The sequence below is a fragment of the Leiobunum rupestre genome, chromosome 4 (genome assembly GCF_980474605.1).
Source record: "Leiobunum rupestre chromosome 4, qqLeiRupe1.1.hap1, whole genome shotgun sequence".
In the NCBI taxonomy this organism is placed as follows: domain Eukaryota; kingdom Metazoa; phylum Arthropoda; class Arachnida; order Opiliones; family Sclerosomatidae; genus Leiobunum; species Leiobunum rupestre.
The window spans coordinates 58,145,048-58,162,491 of NC_143387.1; the positions used below are offsets into that span (position 1 = coordinate 58,145,048).

At 40.0% G+C, this 17,444-nt stretch overlaps 1 protein-coding gene across 3 annotated transcripts in view; it reads right to left on the reverse strand.

Moving 5' to 3' along the window:
* Positions 1 to 17,444, reverse strand: part of Tmc (Transmembrane channel-like) — a 36,761-nt gene that overhangs the window by 9,499 nt on the left and 9,818 nt on the right. For all 3 annotated transcript variants that reach the window (XM_090173490.1, XM_090173491.1, XM_090173489.1), the window contains exons 3-16: positions 15,434 to 15,530; positions 13,659 to 13,740; positions 12,736 to 12,842; positions 11,946 to 12,044; positions 11,743 to 11,882; positions 10,138 to 10,285; positions 6,735 to 6,778; positions 6,340 to 6,481; positions 6,168 to 6,277; positions 6,034 to 6,103; positions 5,584 to 5,971; positions 4,579 to 5,519; positions 549 to 616; positions 244 to 483 (exon numbers count right to left, since the gene is read on the reverse strand). In XM_090173490.1, the coding sequence (XP_090029616.1) occupies positions 244 to 483; positions 549 to 616; positions 4,579 to 5,519; positions 5,584 to 5,971; positions 6,034 to 6,103; positions 6,168 to 6,277; positions 6,340 to 6,481; positions 6,735 to 6,778; positions 10,138 to 10,285; positions 11,743 to 11,882; positions 11,946 to 12,044; positions 12,736 to 12,842; positions 13,659 to 13,740; positions 15,434 to 15,530 (2,676 nt within the window). The remainder of the gene's footprint in view (positions 1 to 243; positions 484 to 548; positions 617 to 4,578; positions 5,520 to 5,583; positions 5,972 to 6,033; positions 6,104 to 6,167; positions 6,278 to 6,339; positions 6,482 to 6,734; positions 6,779 to 10,137; positions 10,286 to 11,742; positions 11,883 to 11,945; positions 12,045 to 12,735; positions 12,843 to 13,658; positions 13,741 to 15,433; positions 15,531 to 17,444) is intronic.

A 17,444-nucleotide genomic window follows, 5' to 3' on the forward strand; every position in this document is an offset into this window, starting at 1 on the left:
TATCTTTTATTTGTTTATATTTAAAGGGACAAGAAGAGATGAAATAAAGTTGATTTCACAAAAAAACAACCTTTGAGTCACTGAAGTCAGGACAATCACAAGGATTTGTGTTTCTAGTCTTTATGATTTGGAAACATATTGAGATTTTGGTATAATTCTTGATACACTCTTTCTTATGAAATAAACCCGATCTCGGCTTTCCTGATACCCTTTAACGTTAATTTTGTCCTCTAATATATTTACCTGAATGGCCCACAATGCCAAGATGGTTCGAGCCAAACAACGGCGTAGCCAACGGGTAGGGTACATAAAAAAAGCATAATTAATAAGAGGGCGAAGTAAAAGTTATTGGACCTGGACGCCTTGAAGACGGTTTCATGGGGAATGTTGCAAGTAAGCACGGCCCAGCTCCTCACATACAACAATATGCATAGTTTGACCGTATTTATGGCCGGTAGACCTGGTGAAAAAAACATGCCCATCCTGAAATATTAAATTCAACGTCAAACACATCATTAAGCTTTAAACGGCTCAATTTTTGCACATACCATATCATTCCTTGATTATTAACCAAATGCAGGATGTTTTCCGCAATTTTGAAATCTCCATAGCCAGGCTAAAAACATCATTTGAAAATTTATTTAATAAGTATAATGAGAGTGACTACAGAGGACATAGCGTCATGTAAAACCTTTGCAAAGCCGTTTTATTTTTAATTTTAACTCCAAAGTAATGGGGATTTAGTGTTTAGTTATGAAAATTGTTAACTGTAGACAATTAGATAACTATTCTGGAAATAATATTATCCTTATAATCCCGTTATCTATATAATAACAAGTTCGCCAAGGGCGATAATATTATTTCGTTGCCTATGTTATCAGATTTAAACGAACCGAAGTTACCGAGCCTTTCTTAAGAAAGGTCAGTTGTTACAAAAATCGTATAAAAATTCTATTGGGTTTCATTCGCCAAATTATTGTGTTTTTTAAAAATCTGTTAGAATTAACCTATCGAAAATTTAGTTATTAAAGTTTGGCGTCGGAGGGAAAGGTAAACAAAGAAATATTTCCCGTTAATCTTTCTCAGTCGGAATTCGGTTTTGTTTACTAATTGAATACATACCCTGTTCGCACGGAGAAGCTAGGGTAACCTAGGAGGGTCCAATAACCCTCCTAGGTGAACATTTTTACAGTCCGAACGCTCGGCGAAAAGACGGACCAAAAAAACCGGAGGCGGACCTCGAAGATGTTCGCCTCCGGTTTTGTTATCACCTAAGGGGGTGAATAAAACCCGGGTGATATACTAATAATTTTCTTCGGTGCGAACAATTGACGGATTACGGGAAGTCCAGTTCCGAGAACATATGCGCGTGCGAACGCTTTATGGTACCTTATTTTCTTAAAATATTGGGAAATACTGAAAAACCCAAAGGAAAAGCCCACTTCAACACTTTTCATTTTAGTTTAAGTACAAATGTGTCACGAGGACATAAAAAGGTGATTTTAATTATACTAATAATTGTTCCAGGGCAGGTCACTTTATTGATTAACGACGCACCCCTCAGATGATTAAATCCGATTTATTCATGATTATATCGATTAAATTCGTTTTAATCATGATTATATTGATTAAATCCGATTTAATCATGATTAAAGATTATATCGTGATTAGAGCACCAGAAAATCGAAATAGCTGTGTGTTGTAAAATCGGTGCAGAAAAAGAACGTGCCAACGCTTTCCGGAGTTACTAAATTCTGAGAAATAGGCGCCACGAATAGCAGCCGAATTCGTTGGAAAGGTTCAGGCCCAGGAAAATCGACGACATAGTGAATCGCATACAAAACAACGGAAGCGGCTCGCTCACCTCACAGAAATTGAACCCGCTTCAGATTTATAAAGATAAAAGCGTCGTCGCTGGTCAGAAAAAAATACAGTCCTCAAACCATTAAAAGCTTAGCTCCCGTTGGCTTTGAGTGGTTTCTTCGTTTTGCCATATTCAAATAGCGACTTGTAGAAGGCAAAGCTATTTACAGAAAGCCACATTAAGGAGGGGAACACGGTATTTATCATATCACTTTCCCGACTTCTACCGCTAAAGCTTTCAGCGTTTGCCAGATCGTGAAAATAAAATTATTGTACCATTCTTAAAAATGATCGATTTCAGGAAATAAAACCAAACCAGTAAAATTAATAACGCTAAATAATTCGACTACATTATTTATTCTGCCTTTGGCTTGTTGGAAGATTATAAGTTGGCAGTCTGCGTGATAAACTGAAAACGTATGTAGTTAACCTTTCAAAAGAAGTCTAGTTGTTCCGAATTTAAAATTTTGACGGGTTTAAAACAAAAATTAAATATTAAAAATGTCATTTTTAACCATTTTCTGTTAAAGTAAAAAAATTCTTACATTATCGAAAATTAAAAATTATTTCCTAGCAGAAAAATCAATTGAATTCCATAAAAATACAAATTCAAAATCAGAACGCTATAGAAATACGAATAAAAAATTAAGACAAATCCAAAAAAAAATAAAAAAATCCCAAAAAAACGAAAAAAAATTAAGAAAAATAGAAATACAAATAAAAAATTAAAATATAAAAACCAAACTACCTGAAAATATAAAAACCAAACTGTTTCATATGAAGTATAAGAAATACAGCCTGAATGTATAAAAACCAAACTACCTGTTTCAAATGAAGTATAAGAAATACAGCTTGAATGACGGGCTTAAACCATCAAAATTCCAGCTTGTCCTCGTGAGAAGAAAACGCACATTGGCCAAATATTGACTTTCACAACACACTACTCACTTCACTGAACACAGGCCGCGCAAACGTTTTATAAATTCGTGATATGCTACCAGGCACAAATGTTTACAACGTAAGAAAATCACTGAACACAGGCCGCGAAAGCGGTTCTCGCCCCTTCCCTCTCGGCGTCGGTAAGGGGGAAATCACCCCTTGACCAGGAAACACGTTTGAGAGATAAAGTTTGAAAAGTAAAAGTTAGTGACGCTATCGCCATCTATGTTTAATGATATTACGTGACTTAAAAAATATTCTAATAATTTAAAAAATGTTCTAATAACTTTTAAACCAAGAGCTTTTATATTTAAGTAATAAACATGTCAGCGATTTCACCACCGCAGCGCCGCTTTGGCGGTGTTAGTGGAGAATTTTTGAAACTTTCGTAACATAGTCTTCTACAAGGCCAACCCGTCGCGACGGCGCCAAGTGAAACGATGGAACGATGGCGCCAAGCGGAACGAAGAACGAAAAGCGGAGGAGGCAGGCTTACCTCGAAGTTGTTGCGTTAAACTCCGACCCTCGAAAATGCCTTTGCGGCTAGAACGAGGTGACCTGCTCCCTCCCACCACCACCCCTTGATCGGTCGGCCAAGACTCTGACGTTACCCCCGGAGCGCTCTTCACAGCCTCAACCGCAAACTCCACTGAACTCGTGCCTTTACGAACACGGCGAGGTAATCCTATCCAACACCCCTATCCAAGACGACGCGATTCAGGGGGAAACTAAAATTTCGTTTCCCCCCCTTGGGGCAACGAAATAAAAAGGTGTTGGTTGGGTGGTAGGTAGGTAGGTTCGTCAACCGATTTTGGCGACTTATTTCTCGATTTTCTGACGCTTTTCGCGCGCGCGCTACGGGCGCGAGCGTCGCGTGGCATTTTTTTACGTACGCTACGATTTGAGTTTTCGCATCGAGTCGGCTTCGATTTCCGATTTGGTTTTTAGTTTTTTTATTACACATTTTCTAAAGTGACGCAAATGTCAGTTTCTAAAAATGCTCAAAATCTGTCGCCCCTGAGAGTTGGGGAGTGTTTGTCCCAACACGCAATACACCCGAAAATTTTCTCTCTTGCAGCCGTGAATTTCGGAGGGGGGGATCGTGCGGGGGTAGTATCAGAAAGCCTGCCTGTGTGTTTCGGAAACGGGGGGGGGGGGGGGAGTTTCGGGTTCGTTCCGATTTGAAAGTCCCGTGGTCTCTCGGCGTACGTTAGTGCCGTGGTCTTTATACATCAGCCATTGGATACAGGGGGTTTAAAAGGGTACAGGGAGGTTTGGAACGACTGCGAGTTTGAGTTATTTTTGCGGGAAAAAGGGTACCACGGACATTCTCGCGTTGGACAGGGGGAGGGGAATACTACGGAAATTATCACATGTGAAAAGCGGAGAGGGGGTACCACGGTAATTATCACATGGGAAAAATGGGGATGGGGTACCCCGGTAATTTTCACATGGGAAAAAAGGGGAGGAAGGGCCTTACTGCGGTGGTTCGACTATTGGGTAAAGGGTGTCACGGAAATTCTCGCATGGGTAAAAGGGGGAGGGTGCCTTACTGCAGTGGATCGACTATGGGGAAAAGGGTGCCAAGGAAATTATCCCATGGGAAAAAGGGGTTGGGGGGGGGGGGGCGTACTGGAGTGGAGCGCCTCGAAACACAACTAGCTGAGGGCCCGCCTGTAAGGCGGGCTTCTCGGCTAGTTTTAATTTATGAACCAAAAACTGTAAGCTGTCATAACGCGGCGCCACAAACTCTGATGCCATAATGAATCTACTTACGAAGCCTTTCTCCAAATCCCAGCACCAGCAGTTATTCGCGTACCGGACAAAAACGGCCCTGATAAAATCCATCAATAGGGTTGATATGATAGTCATCACTAAGTCCATCACCGTTAGTTTAACCAATTCCTGACCGAACATGGTTTCCCAGCACAACTTTCGCAACTTCGTCTTCGTTTCCTCGTCCACTCTGACCAATTCCTCGACCGTGGGCGCGCGTATTTTTCGGTCGGGGTAACACGAATCGGGACACATATCCGGACCCTTTGTGGTGGCGATCCCGGGCGTGGTACCTCGGCTTGAAGTGCCGTCCGATCCGGTTGCCATGTCCAACAACGTAGTCCGCTTGGGTTCGATATCATCGGGACAGATCGTAATGTTCACCGTACAGTTATCGGCGTGGTCCGGTAGGGTACTCGAAGTCGGATCCGTAGTCCCGAAATCGGTGTAAAAAGTGGGTTGACTAGTTTCACTGGCGCCGGTAGTACGCCCACCGGGCAACGCGAAATCACCAGTCGACCGGTTCCAGTCGACTTGCGAAAGGAACGTCCTTAAGTCATTCTGTTTCGTACGGTTCCCGTACAACGCGTCGTAGTTGGTGAAATTGGCGGCCGTCCAATTGGAAACCTTCTCGGCCAACTCGAGTATGATCCTCTCGGTTTCGTCGTCTCTGAAAGCTGGCGGGGCAAAGTTAGTCCAGTTTTGGTTGGTATTATTCAAAAGAGACCACATGACTATTTCGCTGTTGTTGACGCTTCTGAAGTAGTCCGGATATTTGGTGGTGCCGCTGCTAATGTTGGCGATGGTATATTCCATGATCTTTTTCGTGAACTCTATCGGGTCTATTGGAGGCGTGCCATTTGGAAATGCCCAGTCGGGAACGGTTTGATTGAATCCACCCATGAGGTAAGAATTGTAACCACCGATCGACGTAGGTTGTTCTTTGGAGCAAAAATAACGCGGATACAGTGATGGTACAAATAATTAGCGGTCTCTAAGTTTTACCCATTGTGTCGTTCATGTCGGGCCTGCTGGACGTCGTGGTCAAGTTAGCTAAGGCGATGAGGGTTAAATTCAAGAGGCCTTTGAACATTTTCTTGTATTCGGCCTGAGCCCTCTCTAGTTTCCGCTTGTCTAAGATATCCAAGAAGACGGAACTGTTGTAGCTGAAGAGATCGGGTTGGCTCTGTTTCAACAAAGCCAGACTACAGTTGCGCAAAATATAAAATTCGCATTTGGGGGTGGAGTCTTCGGTCGTGTCCTGATCAAAGGGCGTGCTTGCCATGGTCGAAGTAACGAAGACGCTGGTGAAGTTGAGCAAAGCATCTGTCTCCATGGCGTCCATTAGGCCCAAAGATGTGATGTTCTTTTTCAAACCTTCCAGCGCATTCGCCTAAACATATGATGAAGTGCTCATTTTAGTCATGATCAAAAAATCTTTGGCGTCTGGCTTACCATTTTCAGTACTTTATTGAAGAGGGCGAATATTAGGGTGTAGAGATTAAGCAAATATAAAACAAGAATCCTGAGGAATATGTGATAATGGGTACGTCTTAGTATAAAAGTTAGTTCGTGTAATGGTGGCATACCTGGCTAACTGCCATTGTAATTGCACTCTGGGGTGATACCTTTCCATCAGTCCTATCAAATCGAATAGATTGGGGTATATCATGGATATCGCCGATACCACTACCGTCACCTGCGGGCGAATCATTCCGTTTCAATTTGTGAAGGAAGCCATCCATAGCATTGAAATCGCACCTCGTTTTGTCGATACCAACCGGAAATTTCGGCTTCCGGTTGTTGGGACCGATCGACAACTACCACAACAGCCATGGCGCTCGAAAATAATAATATTAAAACGATGAAATTGGCCATAACACGAAGCATTATGACTTTCCAACTGTCAAAATACGAAGAAATGTTAATCGAGGCTCTTACTACAGCGGAGGAATATAACAACCGCCCACGATGGAAGTACGAAAACAAGAAAAGCATTTCTTTTTTGCGTGGTATTGATAATCCATTCCTAAGGTTATTTTCCAACATTTCTTATTTCGCGCAAAAGAAATAGAGGTGTCATACTTCCTTCCTTAGGCGTTTCTTATATATTTCTGCAAACAATGTGATTTGAAAACGCGACGTTTAGTTTTTACTTTCTAGTTTCTTTCTTTCTCTCTTGCTCCTCTAGAATCGCTTCCTGCGAAGAATTCATATCGTTCAATATTTACGCGTAAAATGAGCGGTCTCGCTTTCCCGAACCCTTCTGCCCGGATCATTTTATGAAACCATGGACTGTAAATTTTAGAGGACGAGTAAAGCGTAGCCTTCCCCTGTAGAATTTTGGTTTCCCCGAGCATCAATCACTTCGAACTAGAGAGAGAGAGTCCGTCAAGGTAATTTGTACCACGCATAGAGATAGACCCCCCCCCCGCATGTTATCTGGAAATCTGGCCGACCGAAAGACACGCGCTTTAGTTTTTTTTTATGACCTTGAGCGACTCCCGTCAGCCTGATCGGTGAACGGGGCGTAAAATACCTCGGGAATACCGGTCCTCTAAAATTTACAGTCCGTGATGAAACGGTCACAAGCGTTCACTGCTCCTCGGGCGGAGGGAAGTTTGTAAATAGCGGGGAAAGATCACAGTGTTTCGTTCCGCCATCTAACGAATGCTAATGAAACTAATATGAACATTGGCGCGAAAATTATAGTTGACTGAATAGACCACCTATTAATTGAATATCGACTTTTCATTATACAGGGTGTTTCAAAATTTAATGCAAACATTTGAAGGAGTTGTAGGGGATGAGTTGAGAAGTATGCCTGCTTTTTTCCCATTTTTATTCGATGAGTGAAAAGAGCGCCAGAGAGATTCAAAGTTTGGCCTTCTAGCCCATGGAAGTAGGCTGCCAAAAGCGCAAAATCAAGCATCAGGGAAATGCGAACATTAAGGTTTGTGTTCGCGTGATAGGTAACAAAGGACTTTGTAAACAAATCGAGGTAACCAGCGTAAAAAGTAAACTTAAACAGTATTTAAAGTCCCTGCTGCTTGGTTTTGTGCTTGTTGCAGCCATGGGCCAAATAATGATAAATCCAGGACATGACTCTAGTACCTTCACACGTACTAAATTGGTCGTCCACCAAAAGATACAGGCGACCATTTTAAAAAAATTGGGAGCAAAATCAAGCAGAAATTTCCGGTTTCCCGAATGCCATCTAGTGTTGACTAAGTCGGAATTCGGAAATAAGTGGCGGTTGTAATTCGAAAATCCTGCCATATTTCTCCCCTCATTTTTCGATTATTGTTAACGATTCTAGGAAAGTATATGCTTAAAATTATATAATTATATACATTATACTAATTATGAACTTAGTACGTATAAAAATAAGTACTCACTTTAATAACCACACTATACAGGGTGTTTTGTTTGCTCGAAAAAGTGATTTTTTTCAAACACTATGTTTTCTAGAAAGTTGAAATTTGTACTGTACCTTATACGTGCCGGGGGACACTTTCTACCAAAATTGTATCTAAATCGAAAAATATTTTAACGTTTTTTGAAAATTTAAATTTTAACCGCTAGGTGCTATAAGAAAATTGTCAATGATAAAATTGTAGAGTGTCACCGAAAACGTACAAATAGCGTTGGCGCGAAAAAAATAGACGTCTTTTTCACTGACAAAATACGACTTGAAAAAGTGACAAGTTGGGCAAGCTAGCATAACTTTTTTTGAATTCCATTGGGAGAGTAGTGTAACTTTATGAAAGTCAGAAATTTGTTAATCTGGTGTTTAATGCAATTTAAATTTGGGCACTTGAATGTTTGGATTGGTCTTGTTGGAAACCGGTTAATTGTTCCAGTATTCTTACCGCAAAATCAAAATGGCCAGAGTTATTTACATTTCTTGAGAAATGAGCTAGAACAACAACTTGACGAACTGCCGTTGGCGCAACGAGCAAGACTGTGGTTTCAGCAAGACGGTGCCCCGCCTCATTAGCACAGAGCCGTGAGAGATTACCTAAACAACGAATTTCCACAACGATGGATAGGAAGAAACGGTCCCGTACACTGGCCAGCAAGGTCGCCCGATCTGACTCCGTTGGATTTCTTTCTTTGGGGTTTCATCAAGGACAAGGTGTACGCCACTCCGGTTGAGACCCTTGAAGAGCTGCGTCAACGAATTGTAAGCGCTTGCCGGGAAGTAACCCCGGAAATGATTCAAGCCGCCTTCGACAATATGATTGTTCGTGCCCAAGCCTGCAAGCAGCCGAATTTGGTATTTTCGAAACGTACTTATAAATATTGTTTGTAAGTAGATAAATAAATTGTCTCTTTGTTTTTTCAAAAAATTCGCATTTTTATCCTACGAAATTAAATCGTGTAATACCTTCTTCGCCATTGTCTCCTCGATTTTTCAGCGGTGTTTAATGCATTAAACACCCGATTAACAAATATCTGACTTTCATAAAGTTACACTACTCTCCCAATGGAATTAAAAAAAAAGTTATTTTAGATTGCCCAGCTTGTCACTTTTCCAAGTCGTATTTTGTCAGTGAAAAAGACGTCTATTTTTTTCGCGCCAACGCTATTTGTACGTTTTCGGTGACGCTCTACAATTTTCTCATTGACAATTTTCTTATAGCACCTAGCGGTTAAAATTTAAATTTTCAAAAAACGTGAAAATATTTTTAGATTTAGATGCAATTTTGGTAGAAAGTGTACAGTACAAATTGCAACTTTCTAGAAAACAGTCTTTGAAAAAAATCACTTTTTCGAGCAAAAAAAAACACCCTGTATATGATAACTGTGAATAAATATTCCAGGATATTTACTACGACGACCACGTGTATTATTTTTGAAAACTGTCCGTAAAAAATTTGCCCCCAAAATGACTTAGGTCCGCGATCGCGCGTTTATCCAATAGGCGGCAATAGTGGTCGGGTGTTAGCGCTGTTGGACGGGTTTTTCGCATAGAGTCATGTCCTGGATTTATCATTATTTGGCCCATGTTGCAGCTTACTTCCAGGGGCTAGTAGGCCACACTTTGAAGCTCTCTGGCGCTCTTTTAACTCATCGTAGGAAAATGGAAAAAAACAGGCATACTTCTCAACTCATGCCCTACAACTCCTTAAAAATTTTGCATCACCCTGTATATATTTCTGATTGAATATTAGGATTATAAATAATTTAAATGAAATAATTATATTGATACAATAAATAAAATAAAATGTAGTTTAGGGTACCAGTATAGATGGCGCAAAACAACGCAGTGATATTTTCCCCCGGCTTGAAACGGACGAATGAGTTGCGCAAATAAAACGGTTGCGAGCTGACCTTCCCATAAAATGACCATGCACTCAGGGCCGTGCTTAGAGGTCTCGCGGCCCCGGGCGAAATGCATGGGCGAAACTGAGTGTAGCGGCCCTTCGGTATATACATCCCTATGGGAAACTTTTAGCGCCCCCCCCCCTTAAGCACGGCCCTGTATGCACTGCTCCATAGCAACCTACGTTACGGAGTTGCGGTTATTGTCTGTATATGGAATTTGCGCGTTACCTTCATGCTCATGATGAGAGAGGCTTTCTTATTGTGTGCCGTCTCTTCGTTTCCAATCATGTAATCCCAACCCGTGTAGATTTTCCAAGTAAACACGCATTCATCGTCCTTCTCGGACACTTTACTCATGCGATTGTTCTCCGTCATTCTTTAATTACATTCAATTCCATTAAAATCTTATTCCAAAAAGAGTCCCAAAACGCCGGTTGAAACATCGATGGGTCGGACATTTGTAAAAAATCCCGTACAATCCACGGAAAAACGATGTCTGAAATCTAAAAATCACTTCGAAAATCAAGAAATCAGCCTTGAAATATCGAAATCACCATAAAAATCCACAAATCAGCGTGAAAATCCAATTTTTAAAAATCAAAATCGCGTACGAAACATTTCGCAGTGTCCGACCCATCGATAAACGTTATAACAAGAGTTCATCTAGATAAAAGTATTTAAAGGGAATATAACCTCAGGTATTGGGTGTGGAACACCAACGTTTGCAGATCTGGCCGCTCTTGCCTTTGCCTTTAGAAATGTTTGAAAAATTGACGGGGTCTTCCACAAAGATTGCTTTGAGGGTTATATTCCCTTTAACTAATGTTTCGTCATGTTAACAATGTATTCAGGTTAACAGAGAATACGTAACCTTTCCCCCCTGATTCAATGGAAGGTATTCTCCACCACAATCCTCATATTTCGCTTTCCGTTGAGTTTTGAAATTTTTAATGGTTAGACTTTGCTTAATTTTCGCCAGATTCCCTGCACGGTACTGCTGAGCCCCAAATACGGCGAAACTGGTCTACCGTTGCAAATTCTGGCTATTTTCTATAGTTTCTAATTCGTTTTGTAATTTCTTTAAATTATTTTAGGGTTTATTTTATTCTCGCCTCTTTACATTATGGACTTGACTACCTTTACCGTGTTTTATCTTTCTTTACATTTCAGTCCATTGGTGGTTCATATCAACTGAACATTATACGCCTACACGAAGAGAGAGAGAGAGTCTGTGATCGTATAGGAGTACCTTCCCCTTACTCGCTGAAAAGATTACGCGAGGCAAGGCAGAGGGGCGTGGTTTTTCTTCCAGGAATCACCAGGCGAACAAGGCACTACCCACATATCCGATGTTCACCTTAGTCACGAAAATTGTAGCGTTCGAAGTAAAATCTGTGCCAATTCCTGTGAAACTTGATTTTAATTAAAAATCTACCCCATGCTATGGCGCTTCCTATCGTGCAAAGGCGGAACTAACTGGGCGCGGAAAAACGTACGGCAATCAATGAAAATTAAGATAGACGCCACTTAAAGTTGAATACTTCAATCTCGATGAACTCCTGGTTTTAGGCCTGCGAGGTGTTTTAGGCGAATTAAATTATCAGGAGTTTGGAATTTCGATAAACGTACAGGGATGGGATGGGATGGGATGGGAAATTTCCCTGCGAAGTGTTTGCGATGAAGTGTATTAACAGGGGTTTTCAATTTCGATAAATCTACACTAATGCCATGGGAAATATTCCTGTAAGGGGTTTGGGGTGAAGTGTGTTACAAAGCGTTTGAGATCTCGATAAAGCTACAAGGATTAAACATGAAATTTTGAAAACAACGTACCTTCTTAAAATACAGAAAAAGCTAAATATGTAAACACACAAGGAAGTGAGGAAATATGCCAAAGGAAGACGGTATCCTTCTTTGGTTTTTTCGCGGTTGCTGTAATAGCCGTAGAAAATGGGCGAGTATTTCAAATATCCCTGGAAAAAACACCATTTATAATTACTGGTAATTTACATACAAAAAGAGCGAGCAAGGTATACCTCAAATTCCCAAATAGCTTGTAAATTCAAGGCGCTTTCCATTTCATCACTCTTGACTTCTTTTCTCATACCTGTCGGATCTTCGTCCGCTCGAAGGACCTTAAAAATGTTTATTCAAGAACTATTTAAAAGTATCTTTCATACCAAATAAAGAGCCGCACTGGCGTTCGAAAAATCCGGGTGAAAATCGAGTAGCGTACTTCGTGATACCAGATCAGGGTTCATACAGCTATTCCCAACCCGATTTCCCCTGATATATCCAGGTTTTCCCACGAATATTTCCCGGATTGTTCCAGGTGCAAGATAAAATTGAACTAGATTTACAGAGTCATTTAAGTTAAATTGGTTCCATATTATAATATCAAAGAAGAAATAAAGTAAAATCTTTATTGGGAAAAACTTTTTATGTAAATTTGTATTCCTTGGGGCAAACTTTCTGAACCCTTATAAATTTCCCTAATTTTTACCAAATAAAATTAATTTCCCTGATATTATCCTGGCTTTTCTGTCGAAAATCGGATTCCCTGATATTTCCAGATTTGCAAGGTTTTCCAGGTCTGTATGAACCCTATTTCCGGAGTTCCGGAGCTCGCTCGGGCAGTGGCGCACCTAAAATTTTTCTGTTGTCGATGAGTAATGATAAGCAAAAAAACGTTTTGTGAAGGCTTGGGTCATGCTTATTTTCTTCTTGTTCTTCCTGGGGGGGGGGGGGCTGGTTGCGACACTGCACTCGGGCAACTAGGAAAATTCAAACGCCGCTGTGTGGCTCTTTCAGGGAGCGTGAACTAACCTCGGGAACCATTAGAAAACAACAAACGAAAACGGTAATAAAAATGTTGATCCAAAAAACCCATCGTAGAAAGAGGAAATAGGAGGCTACTACGGATCCGAAATGACCTTAAAGAGTAGCCTACAGTTAGATTTAAGCCGAAAGAGACGCTGTTGACGATCTCTGTCATCGGAAGTGCATAATATGAATTTTATCAGTGAACTATTCGTCTCTGTATACTGTTAATATTATTTGCCCGAAATATGTCCCTTCGCAGGCTGGGGGGGGGGGCAATTATGCGGAGAGAAAATACGCTGATTTTCCAAAGTAATTAATACATTTCCGTAATTATTAATATGAATTTTAAATATCCTTTCGTGGTGTATTTTTGACATTTTACAACCGCATTGAGCCCATAGATATAGGAAACGTATATAAAGGTCTAGATAAAATATTTCAAAGGGAGTGAATACGGAGGTGACAGCTAGCAGAAACGCGTAATTTCTGCAGGCTATCCTTATAAGGCGCTATCTATCGCTAAGAAAGCTCGTGCTATCGTCGGGAGAGCTATTGTCTCCTGCTTAAAAATTATACTAAAAGTCACCAACAGATTGTGTCTAAAGACTACGGCCTGCGGAAAGGTCAAGCATTTAGTACTAAAATGCTAAGAGAGCTCGCGCTCTTGGTCACGTGCCTTCCTCGGTGTCTGCTAGGTGTCAATTCCGTATTTTATGTTAGGCTTAGACGCCCCGAAATTTATCTAGACCTTGATATACATTTCTTATATCTATGATTGAGCCTGCGAAGATACGACTTTTATTTCTAAAGCTTAGATCAGTTACTATCTGTTAAGATTTATATGATATACTTCCGCTGTTATTCCTTTTACGTGGCTGGGTGTATTTAAATGATTAGGAATCTTAATGCAGTGAAATTGCGCTTACTCTCAATCCTTTTGATTCTCATCTCCCAGGGGGTCAGGCTCACTACGAAATTTTCTAATTCTCTTTTAAAACGTTGCCACCACTGAAATAAATGAATTAATTTGTGTTCAATTTAGGCTTCAAATCAGTTTTTAATTTGAAAAAGAATCAACTCCGTTTTTAAATATTGTCAGCTTAAGAAAGAGCTTCCAAAACGCTATTAAAATTAAGTATAATTTTGATACTTTTATTTGTACATATTGGTACAAAAATATGTATATAAAATGGAAATTATTCATCTAATGGATAAATAAAAACTTTACCTTATCGTCTTTGATATAAATTTTTAATTAAATATTTATTGCAAATTTCTTGCCTTTTCATCATTAACTAATTCTAGAATTTACTTGAAATCACTACTGGTACGAACAGAAGGAAATTATAACAAGAAAAGGGTGAAAATTAAAACTTAAAGATGACTGGGTTTTATTTTTAAATTCTGGTCTAGCGAAATAAAGAATAATATAAAAATTATACCATAAATGTCTCGTACGAGTTATATTATTTACTTCTGATTGTACCAATATATTCGCGATCTAAACCATTGAGTTGGGAATATTGTTTTAGAGATCCAATCAAATCTGCTCTCCGCGAGTTTTTGAAAATTACGAATGTGCCGTCTCCTCTAAAATGACGAGAAAACGTTATCATAGGACCCGTGGCGCCATCCTTTATTTTTGAAAAAAAAATCTTTTTGCCGGAAAACGCGTCTTAATTGAACGAACCATTGAGAGAGAGACGGCGCCACCAGTAAAATGATGAAGTTTTCTGGTCATTTGGGAGCAGACGGCAGTATTCTTTTTTTTTTAAAACTTGTTTCGCGAAATACTGAAATCCGACGTTTTGATTGGACTTCTAGATTAACATTCCCAACTCAATGATCTAAACGAATCTAGGTGGCACTGCACACTCTTCCGAGGTAGCGCCTATGATATAGCGTCTGCTATTGTCAAATTATAGAAAAATGCTTCAATCTGGGCGTCGTGGTTGATCTGTGTCACCACGGAGGAAACACAAACAAGTGGAAATTTTTTATAAAATGCTAAAATTAAACTATTATAGTTTCACGCATCATACGGGTAATTGGTTACTAATTGCGTAACATAAAAAGTTCTTACGCTTCTGCCTGCCAACACAAATAGCATAGGCTAATACGCTACCTATCTAGTTTTCGGCTGCCACTAAAAGAGGGCGTAGCGATAGCTTCCGGTCGCGAATAAACAATTAGAAATAGAAGGATCGTCTAGTAGTATCGTGTCTCTTTTAAAAATTAAATCGTTTAAGGATCTTCCGATTGAGAGCAAAGAAAATAGACTAGAGGAATATAAATTAAAGTTCCTGAGGATATGTTAGGGCTACTTAATTACTTCCGCCAAGTTATGTCTATTGAAATACACAGTAGTGCCCAGCCCTATATTTTATTAAGTCATAATTTCCTCAAATTTTACGCCTACAAAAAAAATTTACGTTGGACTGATACCATTTGCTCTTTTAAGAAAAAGGTCAGGATGTGGCCCACCAGGTCTGACCTACTCGCACACCAAATTCAAATATTATTAACCCGAGTTTTATCGCGAAATACCAAGAGTTTCAAAGCCTTCTGGAAGCTACAGTGTCTATTCCACTTATCATAAGTAACGTACTTATGCCCTGATATATGTCATTTGCTTTCGTAACATGTTTTTCTATCAATGACGTCGAGCAGTCAAATGGAAAGAGTGACTAATAATTCTTACCCTGGATATGAGTATAGAATATTTGGCAAATATATCTTTGGATCTTTTACTATGCGCTAGTTCTCCTTCGTGTTTTTGAACGTATGTTTTGGCTTTCCTGAAAAAAAAAAAAAATGGGTCGCAAAAATCATCCCAAATTAACGCGTTTTTGGAAAAAGGGATAGCGTTTATGGTTATTTTCGTAAACAAAGCGTATAATGTCTCAATAGGAGAGTGAATCTTTTCATCAAAAATGGGCGCAGCCGTACCTACAATTTTCGCGGGAAAAACAACGACTCTCAATTTGTAGAAGCCGCCAAATGATAGGCTTAATAACGTCAAAACCCTGTTGAAATTAACTTTTTCAATTAAATTTCGTTACACTGTAGGGTAAAGAATGATTAGGTATAAACAAACGTTCGTCGGTACCTCCCGATTGTGGATGGGTGTAAACTCGCGTGATATATCGCTGTTTTTTTTCCTTATTAAATTATCGAGGCGCGGGGAAGGGAGGTTACCCTTTTTGCGTCGCCCTAAAAACAGTTGGGCGGATATCGCTACGGGTACCCACGCGGGTCTTTTATTAATGGCCCAAGGGCGGAGCGCAGCGCCTCTCTGACACAGATCGCGAGGCCCCAGATAGCGAGCGAAGGTCCCTTTCTACCCCTGTCCTTCGGTGCAGTTTATTCGAGCCCTTTCCCTCGGATACCCCGTTAACGTCGCGACCGAAGTCCGTAGCGACTTCGAGTAGGCGGATTGAAGGGTTGGAATGGCTCAACCTTTGGACTGATATCGAACCCGAGATGAGACACTTTTTAATAGAGGGGGGCTTCGACGTCCTTGGCCGCCGTTTAATAGGTGAAAACGAACGTTGTTTTACTCGTTAAATCCGGGGTATCCGGCCCCTTTTTATATACCGGGGGTTCCTCGCTTTTGGTCCAAGGTTGTCTGCTGGTGTGGTCGGGCAGAATTTACCCTCCACTATCGCGCTGTTCCTATTTCCGCAATTCTCAAAAGTCTTCTTTCCAAAAGCAAAGCCGATTTCTCCAAAGGATTTACCGCCTAAATTCTCGTTTCTCTAAACCCATTGCACCTACCGCGGATCTTATATTTCAACCAAAACGATTTCCACACGATTGAACTCACAAGGTGTTCAAACTCGGGGGATTGGTAGACGTTCATGTAACTTGAGAAATCCTAAAGGGATTTTATTCAATGGGCAACGGGTTTGCCATGGCAACGAAAAATGTTTTTGACAACATAAAATAACATGTGATTTTGACCGATTTCCCTGTGAAGAAAATTAAAAAATTGATCAAAATGTGACCAATTTTGATTTATTTCGTCAATTTTTATAAATTTTTTATAATTTTGGAATTTTAATATTTTTTTCATTTTTGTAAAATGTTTCACAGGGGAAGACCATTGGAATCGGTCAAAATCAAATGCTATTTTCAATGGGAAAATTTCCATTTTATGTTGTAAAAAACATTTTTCGTTGCCATGGCAAAACCGTTCCCCATTGAATAAAATCCCTTTAGGATTTTTCAAGTTATATGGAGGTCTACCAATCCCCCGAGTTTGAACAAAATTGGTGTGTAACACCTCGGGTAGTCTCCTTGTCAGTGTTCATTAATTGTGTCAATATTAAACAATAATACCAATTTCAATCACTTACGCAAAGCCTAAAATGTTTTCTATAGAAACAGGGTAAATTTACAAAGGATTGATAGAAAACCTATGGAGACTCGATTTACCTTAGCCTAACTTTATAAAATTTATAGAACCAGCAATCTTACCCAACCCAAACAGCCCGAAACCCTTTTAAAATTAAAATCTTTTGATAAAACTTAACATCAACCCGTGCTATCATACGCAACATAATCACTCGTAAGTATAAGTATGCCCTAATGTTATTTTCTTTAATGAAACCTCGTTCACGGGATATGACGTAAATTACGTCATTTCTAACTATAGTGATGAAATACGCGTCATCAACGTCATGGATGGGAAGCGGAACGCGCAGATTTTC